An 18,795-nucleotide genomic window follows, 5' to 3' on the forward strand; every position below is an offset into this window, starting at 1 on the left:
GAGAGTTGTATCAATGACATATGACATGTCAGTTTAAAACAGTAACACTACTATCAAATAGTTCATATCAGGTCATGAGATGACTGCAAAAAGCAGATGCATGTTTCTCAAACTCATTTGAGTGCTCACATGGTAGTTAGTCAGTACTACCTCAACCATTACAGCAAGTTTACTTCGTGTTGTGCAAGAGACTTTCATGACAAACCAACACTGCACTGGTTTTGAATTTCAAAACAATTTCATCATTCTACGATTAATTTTACCCCGTGCCAATATATAGTATAACTCCAAACCACTCTGGGAAATTTTTGTCCTGTATTTCATGTAGTATGTTTGGCAATGTTCCCAATAAGAGGACAGGACTTTCAAATATTTTCTATGATTATTTCATTGCATGTGGACTATATGAAATACTTGAAAAACCTTAGTTTGTCCCAAGAAAGCTCATCACAGCAATTGTTTTTATGTTATAATACCAATAAAATCACAGTAATAGTAAAATGTGTCACTACCTCACTGATTTGGGCCATGAGCAAAGTTTGCAAATAAGAAGAGGAATTCATCGTTTTGAAATGCTATCAAATTTTATTTATCTTCTTGGTTTTTTATTGGGAAACATTAAAAGTTTATTAACCTTTGGGCACCAAAGTCAATTTTTGTCGCCTTAATAAATATACCGAAGTCAGGTTTTTACAGATTTTTGCCAAAATTTTGATAAAACTGTAGCTAATGAAATAAATGTCCATTTGATCCAAAATTATCAAAAAAATTACAGAAAAATTAATAAAAATTGGTAAAATGTTGCACTAAAATTTTGGTTGGAAACATTATAGCACTCAAAGGGTTAATCTGCCTGGCAATAGTATGTTCTAAATGTCATAACTATGCAACAGTGGTCAAAAGTTATGGTTCCATATTCATTAATTTCCACACCCAGTCAGGAAGTGAAACACCACTTAATTTTACGATACTCAGTAATTTTGTTTCATCTACATTTATACATGAATACTAGCACAATGTACTCACTTTTCACAACTTCTGGAATTTCAATATTTTCCGTTTTTCTCATTCCAAATTCTGGCAAAACAAAATTTCCTTCTTTCCCTAATGTGATCCACACATGCTTGAGTGAGGCAGGGACAAAATAGTTAACTTTAGATCACAACTTGTGACAGAATTATTGTAATGTAAATTAATCTGCATCACGCTACCTTATACTTCATGGAGTACGAAACTCACAGGGTGATCCTATTTCATGACAAAAGTCTAAAATGACAGCTTGAGAAACTAACCATCCCATTCATGATAAAGTGTTCCCGCCAAAATATACACATAGTGTTGAATTTCCTAGGAAATATTCAATAACACACATTTCCTCCATGCGTGTACTAGTTTTGTACTCCAATATTTACAGTACACAACCAGTTCACAATACTATATCTAACTCAACAAAATCTGTTTTCATTCAATGTCATCTTTAAGTAACAATAATACACTACATTTCCATTCGACTGCAGCTGGCATGAGATATCTGTTATTGAAGTCTTGTTCAATGTAATCACTTTTTTTTTCAGATGCTCTCACACTATGTGTTATCCAGTTAAACTATCAGTTTCAATAAATCCACTTGTCAGTTATACACACATGTAATGCACATACACACATATACCGTACAGTACTTACACATTATATAATATGTACTTGTACAATTTGTGCCTTATATATATATATATATATATATATATAATATATATATATATATATATATTATATATATATATATATATATATATATATATATATATATATATATATATATATATATATATATTATATATATATATACATGATATGCATATATATACACATACATACATACATGTGTGTGAATGTTATGTTGTGTATGTGTGAATATAGGTTTATTATGTATGTATATGTGTATGTATGTATGTATCCTGGTATGTATTCAATTGCATTCGTCTTTTTATTACATTTCTTCTCGTTTTAGTGACTGATGGAGTGATGGCAGTTGAATAATGGAGAGGATGTAGATTTGGGACACTGAATAGAACTAAAAGATCAAAGGAAGTCTTGACTTGACAGATGCTCACAAGGTTTGCCATTTTGTACAGGGAAACACCTCAATATGATGAAAGTAGGGCAATGCCAAGCTGTAACCTGGAAGAGAACTGCATCCCAGCATGCCATCTTCCTAGGCGTTGCCCTGGAAATGTCAACTCCACAGAAATCTCTCTAATGATGACAAAAACTTCCCTTTACCAGTTTGACAGAAATCATTGATACTTTTTGCCAACGCGAGATGTATCCCATTACTTTGAAGTGAAATCTCATATGAAACCAAAACTACCCTGTGGACATTTTCAGTTTGTAATGATGCAGTATGCGCCGAAATATGTCAAGATATGTTCACTATGGCATATGGTTGATGATGGCAAGCACATATTTGATGAAATACAATGACTTTTAGCAATTTGTGGCCTTAGAAAAATTGCAAGTCAGAATGCTGAAGTTTGAACAAAGTGGGACTCATAAATTAAACTGCGCATACAGGTGGATCTATGATGCTTTTACTACATGTCTGCATATCTGCAATCTTTGAAATCTGCAATCACCCGTATTTTCAGAAATGGTCCTCATACATATACATTTATGTACAAGTTTGTCCTATTAGTTGTTAATAACACAATGTTTATCAACTCTGTATTTGAGACGAGGGTACTGGGTTGATTACTGCAGCTAACAGTAACCTAGATTTGCTAAACCTTACAGCAAATAAGACATTTTATGACGTATTCCTGTGCTCACTGATGTGTATCATGGAAAGTGACATGCCGTGGCCAAACGTCAGCTGGGAAGGCCATCCCTTCTAGCCGGTTCATTAACTGCTAGCTAGTAGTTACACAAGAATCCTCTACAGCTATATCACTTCAACCTTGCAATCAATGTCACATTGTTAGAAAAAGTCAGCTTCAAGGAAAGACACCTCCACTTCACATATTTGATTTGTCTGAAATCTTCAAGTTTCCTATGGAAATGACTAATAAAGTTATAAATTAATCAGATGACAATAAATTACTACCAGCATGTACCGGTACTAACCAAAGAAATTTCCAAACTCTTAGAATGTACAATTGTATCATCAGTCTTACTCTACACTGGATATTGGCTGGGAGTTACTTTACTGGTGGGTAGTTTCTACGCCTTAAGTAAACCAATATCATTGTCTTGGTGACACTTCAGATGACAACTTCCAGATTGAAATGGAAAATTGACAGCTCATAAAGCGCCGTACTTATTAATATGATCTGTATTACATTTGTCACCTTCTTCAGTACATACATTATCTTCTATACACATTTTGTAACTCTATTACCAGCTTAATTAATTTCTTAATGTTGACTGTGTGTAGTACAGAAACGGACCATACTTCCTACATGACTCCAGGCAGTACTTCAAATCCTTTGAAGATTTATCTTAAAGTGAAGGTCAGTCAGTGTATAATGCTATTGACCTATTCAATATGTTGAAAACAGACTGATTCTTTTCATCAACATTGGGAGATCAACATCATCTGTCCTAGATGTGGAAGACATTCACCTTTCAAAATATTCAATTGTTGATAAAAAAAAAAGATTTCCCGTTTCTATTGTACAGAGAAGAGTAAAGATCTTGCCCTTGACTTTGTAATCTCTTTAGAATACTGGACAAAGGACACACTTGCTGAAAAACATTGTAGTCTATGATCGGATGGATACTACATACAATCCATTGTTCTCTATTATTTGGAAACAATGAAGAATCCAAACCTGTCTTCACAGAACACAGGGTGCTTAATGTCATTACCTGTCAACACAGAAACTGCCTTCACTGAATACATATCTCCCACATGCAAGTACACTGAGTCTGTACATGCTTGTTATTCTATTTCTAGAAAATGTGCATATGAAGTATTCAGTGCCGGTTATGTCCTCTAATAACTTCCAAGACGACTCAACTTTATGAGTTTACATAGTTCAGTAGATCAACCCAACACTTTTTTGTAAAATTTTGCAAGTTGTGTAACAGTAAAAGTTGTGTAACACTGTCATTCAAGCATGCTGACAATAGCTCATGGCACATTTTCCTGAAAAGTTTTTACATTAAAATTCCCTAAGCACTACACTGATATTAGATATACCAGTTTCACCTCAAATACTATTTGCTGTGAGATCATCAATAGGGAATATCAAATGTTTTACTTATTGTATACTTTGTAACTTAAAACCTTTTATCTGGTGACACCTTGACATAAATCACATGGGTTCAAATCCCAAATCTTCGCCGATGCCTAGAAGCCAGCTAATCTACATACTTTGCAAACGTATTCAGACACAATAAAAGTACCCATACCCCACAGGGCTTCTGTTATTATAGAAAACTTTTCCAATCGTCAGACCATCACTGACAAAAACGGCATATGATTATGCTGAAAGGAACTCCCACGCATCATGACAATAGCACACCATGTGTCTTGGTTAGTGAATCATGGCTCAATTTTGCAAAATTGCATCTATGCATTGAACCAATACAATGTATTTAATTCTTGACTTTGTCCTGTCTGATATGTTAAAGCAAGGCTTGAGATCACTGTGAATATTGAAAAAAATATTCTTTCCCAATGTATAATTTTATTCTTTGATGATCAAAGTCAAATCACCATCTGTCCTGCGTATTTGTGTTTGTGATGAAGTTATGATATTCATCAAATCCTGACAACACAAAAAATACAGTAGTTCTCAACAACTCCCATGGTCACAAATTGATTCTCCTGAATGCTTCCTATCGCCAACCAGCCATGACTAAATGACAGTGGCAGGGTTCTATCCTGTGAACTAACCTCACCACCTTAGCAACAACAAAACTGTCGACAGCAATATCATGGCGCCTGGGAGATCAAACCAACATACCCTATACAAGGGATGCTACGATCTCCAATGCCTCTACTTAGACATGTATCCTTGAGACAAATTTACAGTCTCACCCTATTTCTTAGAAAGGTCATGTCTAAAGTCACAGGCATAATACATGCGGGAGACAGTTCAAGTTCATGCATGCATGTCTCAAAAGTTCCATGTACCCGACATAATTAGACAGAAGATTGTTGCTGCAAAATTGTCACATGAAATAATTCTTACTCTTCTCAAAGCCTGTCTATACATGTACATATCATCTATCACTTGGTTTGAGGTCAATTACTTTCCACCCTGACAACGGCCTTGTTTCTGATGGTAATTAACATGGTTCAAGTTTTTCACGCTGACACATCTTTACAATTACACCTACTATATCGCACACCATCAAATTACCAAGGCTACGTAAGGCAGTACTCTTCATGAAATATAAAGAGAAACACCCTCTCCCCATCCCTTTGATCAAACCACTATGAATTATACATGTATGAACCAATTGTACAGTACTACTAGCTTCTACCAGCAATGATTCTGCGCTATGACATGTAGGTCAGTTAAATCTGAGAAAAAAATATTTTCTGGACCCAGTCTCCTCAGATTACCTACTTCTAATCTGACACAGGGTTTTTAGGTCTTTTTTCTCAACCCGGTGATTAAAAAAGTCACCGCAAGGGTCATATAGTTGCCGACCTGCCATGGTTGTTTTCTCAATCAATGCCTGTAAACTCACTCACTGGCTACTGCAACGGGGCCCGGGGTGTGCTAAGCTCAGTATCTTTTTTCTTTCAGAAATTGTTCCGAGTATATTAGCCAGTTCCATGCTTCCATGCATAAAAACATTCCGCATCTTCCTAAGAGAGGTGAGGAGGGCCTTGAAGTTTATGCTGGCAAACAGAAGGGGCAAACTCCAAACATAATTCAAGATCACAAGACTGCTAACCCTTTCATCACCATGGTTTGGCCCAAACCAATTGTATTCACTGGTGATTATGGACCTGTTTACAGGGAATTGGGGGTGAACAGTTAACCCTAACTTAAATATACCCTATCTACAGAATTGCATGTCATGATGAAAATCCACAAAAAGGAAGGTTGTAAAGAATTTGTGAGGCTATAAAAACTTATGGTAGAACAAACCCATAGGATTAATAGTCATACACCCATACAATAGAGCAAGACCACTTGTTGTATGTAGTTACACTTCTGGCTATCAAACCTTACAAAACTATCTCATCAGCATATAAATGGTCCACATTTAAATTATGGCTGTGTTAAAAAGTTAATCATTGGCTGCTCTGAAACAGATTTTGACAATAAAGCAAGAAACACTTAATAGTTCAAACACAGATCAATAATACGTGGAAATGCATGCAAAGTTATGGCTGATGGGACTTGATCCAAGTCAGATAAAATTTAGCTTTTCTTGGTTGATTTAGTCATTCAACATGTTACGCTTTGCCATGCACACAGATGCAACTTTGTCGCAGGCAGACAGAACCAAACACAACAATGGGGTATACCATTTCAAAAGCACTTTCACCTGTATTGTGTATTACATATACTTTGACATGTAATTCATTGAAATTCTACTTGCATCCATCAAAGCCCCTCAGGCACCTGTAGATTCTCTGAGTCCCTGATTCCTGGTATATATCCGTGATGCTATCCGTGTTTGTGACCTTCTTCTTTCTCTAGAGTGGAGAGCACTTTGTCATAGTCAGATTTTCATTACAGAGGGGAATAGTAGAACAATTACACTGTCTGGAGACACGATAGAATACTGCCAGTAGCAAAATAGATCTACAGAAATCTATGGATCATTTTTTGTGGAGCTTTGCTCTGATCTTTGATGAAATCTGAAGCAAACCAGTGTTGTTGGAGACACATTCAACTTTTCTCAACATGAAATCCTAAAAAGTTTTCCTGAAAGCGCTCTGAAGTGATTTAACACCCGATGACACACATCAGCAACTCTTTACAGAGACAACTTGTACACATGAAGCACAATTGGAAGTTTGCATACTTCCCAAGCGTGAATACATTCACAGTATTAATGTATTAGAAGTTGTCTCATGATCTTTCCAGTTTTGGAATAAACACATTTCCAGTATTTTATCCATCTCTCTTTACAACCCTTTCAGAACCATTTCCCATCATACTGACCCACCCCTACCTTTAATCCTTTCACCACTATGGTTTGGCCCAAAGCCATTGATATGGATGGTGAGTATGGAACCTGTTTACAGGAAATGGGGGTGAGCCGGTAGTAGCAATCGGGAAAAACCATAGCCACTGAATACAATAGATTACGTATCATTTATTTGTGCACCAAAAAAAACAGACAAAAAAATTCTTCAAGCATCTCTACATGAATGAGCTGCACTGTGGTTTCAAACTGAGGTTGCTCGTGAATGCAAATTCTCAGAGCAGCAGTACTAAGTGACGTCAGACAAATAGCCGTTCCGCAACATCAGGATAACCCGGAAAGTTTCAGCTATTAACAATAGAATTCTCCCCTAGAAAGTTTTTATCCTTGGACAAAGATGAGATTTCTCTGCCTTTACAGTGCTTCTGCTGAGGTTTGAGTACAGACCCCCCTCCCCCCACCCTTTTCTGTTGTTCTGCGACCAGATTGCATTGATACAATGAGGGGCCCGGGAACCTTGGTAATAGCCTTACAAAATACTGTACATGTATCAGTGTATGCCCAACACTGCACAAGTAAAAGTCCTATATCAGTTGGATTACAATAAAGTTAATGTGAGGTATTGGCCTTTCAGCACAATGTCTTAAATAAAGAAGTTCACTGATTTATACTTCTCTAACTAGGTCATACCGTTCCTTGTTGTGAGAATGGCGATGGATTTTTTTTTAATAACCCTTGCCACCTCACAGTAGGGGTTGCTTCTCCGTTAATGGTAATGTTTACCGATTTTGAACAAAAAGAGTGTCCTTGGCATGCTTTTGTCTAGGGGGGGCGTATCCCGGACTTTCACTGCAGCCCATACATTTCAATGAGACAACCCAGAAACTTCTCTTGTGAAAGCCGTGCTGACAACAGTAAAGCTGTTTATGCCCTAATGCACCTGTAAGCGACTTCAGATGGTTACCATTCAGATCAGCTCTCACGAAAGCCACACAACAATATGTGTTGTTTCTGATACATGATTCTCCTTGACTTCACTTGTGTTGAAGCATGTAGCAGTTTCTCTACGAAATGCAACAGCCCTGTAAAGTTTAATCCCAAGTGTCACCATGGAAACTTTCTACATGCTTATATCATTGTGGAACTTGTATCACTTTTGTCATAATTCAGCCTGTATTTATTGAGGCGTTTCTGTACGACTTCAAGACTATCTCTCTTTTATGTCGACTATAAGACAGTTTTCTTGGGTCTGACAGCATGCATTGGCAACCAAATAGCTCTGTAATTCGCCCAAGGTGACTTCAACATGGTGATTTAGCACCAGTACCAATCGGTACCAGCATACCACAATTTAGTCATCATTTCCTGTGTACATCAAAACATCTTGTCTAGAACATTGCTGGATTCTCTAAGTGACATTGAATTCTAATACAGTAGCTTGAAAAAATTCATGGGCAGAGAATAAGTCCAGATAAGTTGCACATCTCGTTCTAGGTACATGCTATTAGTATGCAAATTAAGTCAACTTTAAAATTCTCCCAAAAGGTACCACTAAAAACACTGGGTTTAGCTACAGTCATTCCAGTGGAGTTACTGTGATTTAGCATTTATTGTATCATTTATTTCAACATCTTTCACTTCACTCCGGTTGGATTTGTACTACGTCATGTTGATATGATGCATAAATGACACAGATGATAACATGTATGCTGTTTCCCTCTGCCATTATAGTTTCATTTTCAGAGATCACACGGAGAGATTACTACCATCTTGTATGAGTTTTTTACAGTAGAACTTGAATTTGTCCACTTTTGAACAGACTCTGTGATTTGTTGAACACGGCGCAAATGTTCATATCAAGTGTAAATTTAGAAAAACAAGACATTCCAGGATAATTTCAACATACTGGAATTGAAATGAGTGCTCAAGAAAATCAACGAACCCAAAATGACATTTATTGTCAAAAGGTTCTCATTACCAACACTATTGTAAATTCTTCCCATCTTTATTGAAGATGGCCCAATTTGACCCATGAAAGCCAATAAAGCTAAGAGTGAATGAGGTTTATAGCCAATTCAGCATGCATAGGATGGGTCAAAAGCTGACCACGGGAAACCAAGGGTTGCCAAACTTGTACAGCAATAATTGCTGTGCATTGAGTACTACATATAGTCACACCTAGGTCACCAATAATGCATAGGAAAACTCATCACAATGATGGTCAAACACAGGTACAGTACATACAACACATTATGATGATGGTCAAGTGAAGAATGTTGTAGAAAGTTATTTTTATGTCCACTGAAATCTCTGACATCTTTCTCACTGACTACAACCCTCAGATCTCAAATGGAACAATTCCCTGGGAATCTCTCCCAAAGTGGTACCCAGTCACTGCTTCCAGTATCAGCAGTACATCCTCACCGTATAAAAATGCAGCACGACTGGAAAATACTGGGTCATTACACTGGATGATTTTATGAATCACTGTAATCTTAGAGGGTCAGGTTGTTTCGTAAAGCTGAGAAAGCCCCCTAGGAATACCTGATTGTTTCGTTATGTGTGTTTTCAGGTGACTCCCCAGTGCATGGGTAACGCAGGAGCAATGTACTTAAAATCTGGGACACAGAAGTGGCACAAGTAATCAAGGTGCTTGTCCTGATGTCTATAAATCATTGATTATTGTGCTCACTAATATCACCATTAGCAAACAGCAATGTTTGACTGAACTTTACGATCACTCTCAAATTGCAAGTACCGGCAAATAACGTTATCACAAGTCAATGTAAATGTAGGGGAGTCTATCTCTGGGATCAAGTTTGTTCTACTGTGTAAGAGGATTATGGAGATGTCAAAGCCTTTTGTTTTCTATTGGAATTGTAATCCAGTTAGTGAATTTCCTGGCAAGACAATCTTACATCTGATTCAGGCCTTTAAGACATGAGTGCATACTTTAGAAGAAAAGTGATTACACATGAATGTCTAGTGTCATATGTTTTATCAAACTTTCACTTGTACATACATAGCAATGGCATTGTACTGCATGGACAATCGGTAGCAAAGGTCATGCTGTATTGTACATATACCAGTATCAACAAGAAATAACTCTAAATTAATCATGAGCACCTGGATAATCCAATCAAAAATGGGAACAAAAACTGTACTTTGACTTTAACTGAAGATTAAGCCCGGTGCGTACTTAAACCAAAAATCTAGCAACATATTTATATAACTATTGCAATTTCAAAGGAGAACAGAAGACAGAAACAGCTCATAATCTTCTTAACACCATAGTTAATGCCGATCCTGGGCCTTTTCGACTTGGGGTTTAATGTATTACACTTCAAAAATACGTTCACAATGAATGCTGGGAGTTTCCTATTTTCAATTTGACCAAAAGAATGGATGACAATACACTATCAGGTCCCCCTGCCACATGGACTTGAATTAAAATTTTGAAATAAGAGTTGCTGAGAAATGTGTCATTGATTGGGTCAACTTTACTTGAATACCGGCAAAGGGTCTCTTTCGACCAGTTGTTGTGAAGCGTTCTGTGACAGCAGTTTATATGACCAGAGATTTTCTACCGTTGCCATGGGTATGAATGGGACATTAAAATAAAACAGGAATATTTTAGTGCCCAGTACACAGAGAATATTTAACTAAGGGGGTGTATCTGTCCCAGTGCCAAACTTAAGCCTTACATAAATGTCACCTTTGAATACACGTTTCTCTAAACTACTCCCCTCTGCACAGTGAAGAGACTTTAAAAAGTTGTTTTATTTGCAGTCATGCCACAATCCAACAAAATATGTGAATAAATCACTCTTTGAAAGCACAAGCAGTTGCAAGATCAACCCTTAGTTGGATGTAAAACAAAGTACTTTTGTTTCATTTGATGAGAAAGTAAACAAAATAAATACTTTTACTTGGGGGTGGAAACCGACCTTTTATATACAAACACTGTTGCAGAGACGGAAAGAGATTTACAGGTGCATGCATACCTTGGACCAATCAATGTCGGATTGAAAACTTCAATCAGTATTCCTACTGGTTGAAAAATCTCACCTTAATGATGATGGTCAAGTCAGAAAATTGTATGACGACAACACATATTTAACAAATTCAGCCTGATAACTAATGTAAATGGGTCGATTACTTTTATTTCCATCTTGATTACGGTGAAACATGCGGCAATTTTGTAGATACTTTAAATTTTTCTACATTCTACAATTATTTGAATATCTGAAAGTGTAAATTTGATGTCTCGGACAAATATTCTTGAGTAAAGCAAAATTTAACCTTTAAGGAAAATTTCTAACTTTCTTTTATTAAACGTTGATTATTTTCAGATCCTGTCAGTCATGGACTGCTTTGAGTACTAAAAACAAGGTCTTCGGCATGCAATTTACAGAAGATACCTGCGGTAAACAATAAAACATGTGACTTGCATCAAAATTCATCTTTCACAGGAGCCAAGCCATCCTTCACATTTTGACACAAAATATATGTACTTTCCGAACAATTTTGCTATTTGTGTAAATTAGTAAACTGAAAACTGAATAAAGAGACTCAAGCACTCACAACAAAAAATATCAAAACAACATATGGTCTGTTTGGACTGATAGCCTATGTTATAACACTGGTTAATATTTTATTCATAAATAACTTCTCACACATTGGAGAAACTGCCAATACCATTTGATTGACTTTTATGTAAAGGGTACGGGGTCAGACATATTAACGCTCTAATCTTTCTCAAATATACCGATGTGTCTTTATGAACACTGAAGTGATGTTATATGATAGATCATATTTCTCTGGCCTTTGAGAATAATGGTAACCTAGAGGGTTATAGCAACCATTAACAACATCCTAGGGGGTCATTTATGCGATTAATAAGCAATCAATCATATCCAACTTAGTAGCATACATCAGGGTTATATAAGAGTGATAGGTATGTATGAGTTGCAATATTTCTATTATTTTGTCATTTTCAGCCAATTTTTGAGGTGGCACCATTGGTACAAGTGCTGCTGCACAGACAAATCGTGAAAATAAATACATTTTACAGCAGTTATTGAGAAATATTCTTAAAAAAACAAGCAAATTGCAGATCTTCCAAGCTTTCGTCATGGACACAGCCTACTTGCTCAGTCCCAACATATACAAAGTTATACTTGTAAACTGTCATCATCTCAAGAAAAAACAGGAAAACTAGATATAATTGCTTTTCAAGGTTACTGTCCTAGTTTAAAATTTCAGTACAGTTAACCATTTGAAAAAAAGGCATAAAGAGGTTTATCCCCACCAGAGATACCACAGTACCTAACCATTCCCTATTTCCCTGCAACATCTAGACAACTGAAAACAATAAAGCGACGCCGACTGGCATGATGACAGAAATAAAATCCGTAAACAGGAATTTTTCAGCCCTGAGAAATCAAGAAATTCACTTTTTAGCACCAAGGACATTGAGTGACCTCATGATTTACAGATTACAAACTTGGGACAGCTCCTCCCCTAAAGACAAACATCATAAAATTGACCAGACAATTTTCGCCACCAGACAATAGTGTTTACGTCATCAAATTCTATGGAAATTATCTTTACACCATCACCTGTCTCTAGTTCATTTACATAAATCTATTGTGATTTGATCAAACAGCACTATAGATCTCAACTAGTACCAAGTTAAAAGTAAATTGAAGATAACAATTTCATAGTTCTGAAACTTAACATTATATTATGGTAAAAACTATGAATGTATGCTTGTCTTGTCCATGATAGCATTTATGCACATTTATTTGAATGTGCTAAACCCATTACGATAATACACTTTCATAATGAAAATTCTGTTGCACACAATCAAACTATTGAATCTGAACTCAAAAAATAATACCTCCTGACAAAGTCTTTTATCTCCTACATGAATATACAGACTGATATAACAATAAACAACTGCACTGAATCAAAGAACAAGCTTTGTGCTGGATACGGAAAAGAATAGAAAGTGCGCCTGACCTAGTTTACAAGCAGTCTGACCTTCAGATCTGTTCTGTCTCAAATTTACTAGGGCTGTTTTCCTCATTTTTCACCGTGAAAAGTACTCCTCAGGTTTTCACTGTGTTAACCCTGTCAGTCCAACAGATAGTCTGGCTAAGGACATGTTAGACTTGACCCTAAAACTGATTATTGAACAAGTTTCTCTACACACAGGATTTTTTTAACATTTCATGAGACCCTTAAAACAGAGGATGGAGATTGTGATGACAATAGCCAAAAGAAATTCACTGAATGCTTCAAGCATATTCATAAGAACACTCTGACTTTAATTTGCTGTAAGTTAAGGTAGTGTGTGCAAAGGGGGCACATTTTCAGACCCTCAAATTTTATAATTCTTTTCTGATCTACCACTTTTGGGTGCTGATTTTAAAGTTCTTGGCGTAAGCAATTCTTTAACTGTTACAGTTTTTCAAATATTGGAAATTTGTCTCCCATACAGTTAATACAGGGATGATCGCTGCCATTTTGAATTTCACTGTTGTTAACAAAGGCAGTTTAAGCTTCACCTAACAACAGCAGGGATTGATTTTATTGAATATTGATCGACAAACATACCAGTCCCCCTCAACAACTTTCACCTTAAACACCCTCTCCTTGACGATTTTCAAATACCCCGACTCCTCTTTTGTGTTGTTTGATCAACAGTTGAGCGGAACATATATTATCATTTACGGTAAAAACCTGAAGGAGGTCGTTACACCTTGATCAAAGGATGTCAGGGTGATAAAAAAACATGCCCAAGCAAGGACAGCTTCTTTTGAATTCATTTAATTGCCATATAAAATGAGAAAAACCAATAAAACAACAAACCGCCGATCAATATTTGAATTCCTTGATTGCAGTATTTACCATCTTAATATAAGATACCAACAAGGCTCTAAGATTATACAATTAAGACTGTTCTTGAACGTATCATGAAACGTGGCCAAGTGTTTTTTATAAGAAAACACTATCAAGTTAAGACACATACACTTTTGGAATATTGTTTCCATGACTGGATGAATGGATTCAAAAGCGAATAGTTCTTTCTGAACGCATACATCTGATGTGAGACACTTCTTTTTCTCAACATGAATGGAAATAAATGATATACCCACGCCCTATGTATCATGACTTTGGCCATGAACTTAGAGATAAAGCTATAGCTTTTTCTACCACTTTTAATAGAGGGCATTTGTATGATCTGTAACTCAGGTGTATGGAGGTCGCATCACAAGGTCAAGTGTGTCAAGGCTGAACCGTCACTTTCAAGGCAGTCAGCGAAATTAAGATGAGACATTACAAAGGGCCACTGCCCACCCCTGGTGACTCGACCCATCACAACACACACTTTCTCAACTGCCTGGCATATATTACATTTTTTTCTGTCACAATTAAAATTTATGATTTCAAGGGTTGATCGGGTCATCTACAGAGTCACTGTAGGAATGAAAAGGGCGAGATTTCCACTGCCAGCGGCTAATCAGCACAAGACACTCAGTATATTTGTTGTGAAGCCAACATTGCCACGTATGGCTTCTCATCATATACACCTAGATATATATGATTTCAAATTCTTTCCCACACTACTGTGCACTGCAAACTTTAATAAATATCAAGGTTTTTTCATTTATGGTGACAGTATACTGTCTTGCGGGGAACTTCTGACATCAAAGGGATATACACAGTCACTTTTCTGAAAACAGTCATGATGATTTCAAAAATTATATTCCAGATCGAAATATCATTGATGAGTGCAAATTTTACCCCCTTCAAACTTTTTGGTCAACTCCAAAGGCTTTTTTACCCATGCTTCAACTCTGTTGCTAGTTAGCAATCGAGAATGAGACTGTTTTGAGTGACAGGACACGTTGATCAGTCTATGAATGGCACTGAAAGTGTCCTTTTCAAGGATAGCACTTACTGTCAAACAAGATGTATATCTCTGCGTGCAAGTTTTGAAATATACACACAAGGAGTTCAAAAACACAAGTGACAGACAGTTATATAACCATTTAGGAGTCGCAGACAAATTAAAATGTTCACCGTCATGTGCCTGCTACCAGTCATGTATTAGATATCCTGTGTTAGAGCCTTATGCAATGCAATATGGCTTCTGGTCAATTACCCCCTGTTATTATTAAACAAATAAGTGCTAGCATGCAATGTCCCCTGAAACAATGGGCATCATACTGACACTCAGTCCTGACTAGGAGGGGGTGAGATTACTTGAAATGCCTGATTAAACTGACAATCTTGTGGACTTTTTGAATTATTTAAACAAAAGTCAATAAAATCTATATTGTTTCCCGAGATTCCACGGAATTTGAAAAGGACATACTTGTATAAGCATGCACCATGCAGAATTTGTGATAACTACAAGTTATTGTTGACTAAATAATTTAATATGTGCAACTTTGTGCAAAAAAAAAAGATCAAGACCAGATTTGTAGAGGCCATTGCAAGGCTCCGATTTGAAATACACACCAAGTTCCACTAACACTTACTCCCCAAAGTAGAGGCTTTTCTCCAATTACCTCACTAGCCTTGTGTTTCTCTTGAACTGCAGCAAAATTTGTGAAGTTTGTATTTGTGTGTTTGATGAGGATAATCTTGTTCACAAGTTGTTAAAAATTCAAAAGGTAAATGCGGGTGTACATTGTATCACCGCTACCAGGATCTTGGAAGAATGGGTTGCCATTACACAATGCCAGTGAGGGGGGTTGACAAAGGGGTCAGTAATCTCGGAACAATGGCCTTTTGTTGGATAGCTGCACACTCACTTGTAGTGGGTGGACGGATTCAGTGCTATTTGCAGCCAGGCCTTACCTGCTGAGGAAAGCACATGGCATCTTCAGTTAAAAGCCCTCCCAAAGCCCATGACAATTTTGTTCAAGAACTTTCAGACCTCCAAATCTGTGATAACATGTACTTTGAATTCAGGGTATCAGTACAGCCAGACCTGTTACTCATTGTAGTGTCTGAGCTGACACACTCTAACTCTAGCGGGGCCATTCCAATAGACAAGACGTAATGGAAATTTGAATCCGTTATGAAAACACTACTTTGACCCATGTTTTCACTGTCGTGCCTCAGCACACAGCCAGTTCTACAGAAAGCTACGCAGACATACCATGAGTAACACAAGACACTCTGACAACGTAACATTCATTGAGTGTGCGCAGACAAGATGTGTCAGTTGACATCCGCGTTACTTGACTTCCTCATGTGACAAAGGGTTCATGATTGACCATTTGTAAAGTACTGGTAGTATCACCATGCAAAATTCTCCTCTTTCCACTGGTCTAGGCAAATTTCTTAAACATATGGGCATTACCACAATAATATCAGTACAACTCAGACACTTTTTTTCTGTAAAAATAAATATTCTAGAGTTTGAAATTGGCCAAGAAACTGGGGCAGTTCAGTGCTAGTGATCTAAAATAAAGGAAAGTCATTTGAAAAAGGTTTGTGCAGTCGTTGGCACACATCACTATCATAGGGGTAGCAACTGGACCTCTAATGACTGCTATTCGCATGAATTTTCGAGATTGTACTTAGGTAGACGGTGACACAGTGACATTGGAATGCATGGTGTCTGCCTCCTTTCTAGCAGTGGGTCCATAGCTGTGGTGTTTTCGGACTGGATTTCTGCCTTTACGGGCTGGTTTGGTTAATAACGTAAAAGTCAATACCAGCCCCTAAAAAGGCAGAAATCTCGCCCGAAAACACTTATGGACCCACAGCTATCTTCTTTCCTACATTTTACATCATGTAGGGGCTCCGAGTCACTTGTATGGCAGGATCCCTGATTTCAGGGTGTCAAAATTACAATGGCTTTTAGTAAATACAATACATACAACATCAGTTGATCCTTAGGAAGGAGTTATAATGCTGCGTGTTGGCCACCTTTGGCTTGCGGGCTTTTCTTCACTAAACCGTGGAGTTTAAACCACCATGTACGCACCCGGTGTACGCCCCTCCCCCTCCTTACTTCTAAGTTCTAGACTAGTTTTGACAGTTTTTTGATTTGTTTTTGTTTTGTTTTTCATTTTTCTTACCAGTGCTGCAATTTCCGTGAGATCATACTGATCTATGACGACACGGCCTTGGCCTTCGGTTTTAAAGGTGATGTTGTGGTTTGTTCCCGTTTGGAAAATAAGGTGCCCGCTCTGTGTGATCATCTTCGGCCTGCGAGAGAAAAGTAAACAGTGGAAAAACATTTATTGTTGGTGAATCGTATTGAGCTGCGACCCCGTATCAACATCATCGATAACTGAAATAGTCATGGCGACACGTGAAAGTTCAGAACACTTGAGGAAACCGTTCACGGCCAATATTATAATGCGATCGCTTCCTATAGAGATATCGATTGTATCACTGTCACCATGCTGGTGCGTCACAAAAAGCTTGACAGGCCTTGATCTACACCAACGCACGCCGTGCACCGTTTCATCGTGTCGCCGCCTCTCCTGTTTCACGGAGATGTTTCTCAACGATCAAACGGGCTGTCGCCGCGGTTTGGAAGGGGGAGCCCCATTTCCCAATATGATCTTTAAGTTACCCCCGGGAATCAGACTCTAATTTCTTACTCAACAACAATGTGTTTACTCTGGAACACGCTGAGTGGAAAATGAACAACGCAAGTTGTTTACATGTAATTCAAGGAGAATACATAACCCGTCCACTCTCCGTTGGCACACACTTGCATTGGTGCATCTTATAAAATCGTAGGTTCGGAATCTGTTTGTGCTTCTTTTTCCGATGATGCACAATCTTACATTTGGTTTTTCGATACTAAAATCGGAAGAGCGACCGGTTACCACGTATTCACCACCGCCACACAACACTTTGCTGATTGTGAATCGTACAACAGATTTCCATTTGTTTTTGATTCGCGCGGAACTCAAAACGAGATCGTCCCTCCCTTATGCATTTATCCCTTTAGTATTTGATGCAATCGTGAATGAGATTTGTCATCATTGGTGGTCGTTGTCAGCAACTATAAAATGACACCGCGCAAACTGTGGCTTATAGATCGCTGACTTTTTCAGGGGGCGTATCTCGGACCCCTGTGTACCCCTGCATCAAACTTCACTTTCACTGGGCCCACCGCTCACTCTCCGAGGGGAAAATAATGTTAGCAAGCTACTCACTGCGACTCGTCGGTGACAGCTCTTTTACTCCTGGGCTTGGCTGATGCTGCCGAAAGAAGAAGGATCGCCGTGATCAGGACAAGGCCTGATCGGCCGTCGAAAGCCATCATTCACTTGTTGATCGCCCGTTAGGCCGACAGAGAAAGTGCTCACACACGAGATTCCACCTGTGTTGTCACTCGCGTCTAGCGCACATAAACTTTTGATTCTCGTGGCACAAACCGGCAAAACCAAAGTTAGTCACGTGTGTGCCGGATATTTGCATATCTTAAGTAATCAAGTCAGTAAAGGGTAGGTAGGCGGGACATTCCACGAATTGTTCAGACGTCAGTCGAAAGTGTTGATGTTGTATAACCGAGTATAAATGATAACGCTAGAGATACTGTGATATTTTACAAAAAATATGGCGGGTTTTTATTGTCACCGCAACTACTAGCCCGCGACCTATTCGCCTCGTCACACAGTTCGCCAGTGTGGA

The 18,795-nt window shown here is 37.8% G+C and overlaps 1 protein-coding gene and 1 long non-coding RNA gene across 2 annotated transcripts in view; one reads left to right on the forward strand and one right to left on the reverse strand.

Annotated features, from left to right (window-relative positions):
- The window catches only part of LOC139117444 (uncharacterized), a 28,814-nt gene extending 17,220 nt beyond the window's left edge, over positions 1 to 11,594 (forward strand). The window contains exon 3 of the long non-coding RNA XR_011548536.1: positions 11,469 to 11,594. This is a non-coding gene — a long non-coding RNA (uncharacterized lncRNA). The remainder of the gene's footprint in view (positions 1 to 11,468) is intronic.
- Positions 1 to 18,530, reverse strand: part of LOC139117443 (cubilin-like) — a 103,012-nt gene extending 84,482 nt beyond the window's left edge. The window contains exons 1-2 of the mRNA XM_070680560.1: positions 18,318 to 18,530; positions 17,223 to 17,352 (exon numbers count right to left, since the gene is read on the reverse strand). Of these exons, the coding sequence (XP_070536661.1) occupies positions 17,223 to 17,352; positions 18,318 to 18,427 (240 nt within the window). The 5' untranslated portion in view covers positions 18,428 to 18,530. The remainder of the gene's footprint in view (positions 1 to 17,222; positions 17,353 to 18,317) is intronic.
- Positions 18,531 to 18,795: the final 265 nt, after the last annotated feature.

This window comes from Ptychodera flava, chromosome 18 (genome assembly GCF_041260155.1).
Source record: "Ptychodera flava strain L36383 chromosome 18, AS_Pfla_20210202, whole genome shotgun sequence".
NCBI lineage: Eukaryota > Metazoa > Hemichordata > Enteropneusta > Ptychoderidae > Ptychodera > Ptychodera flava.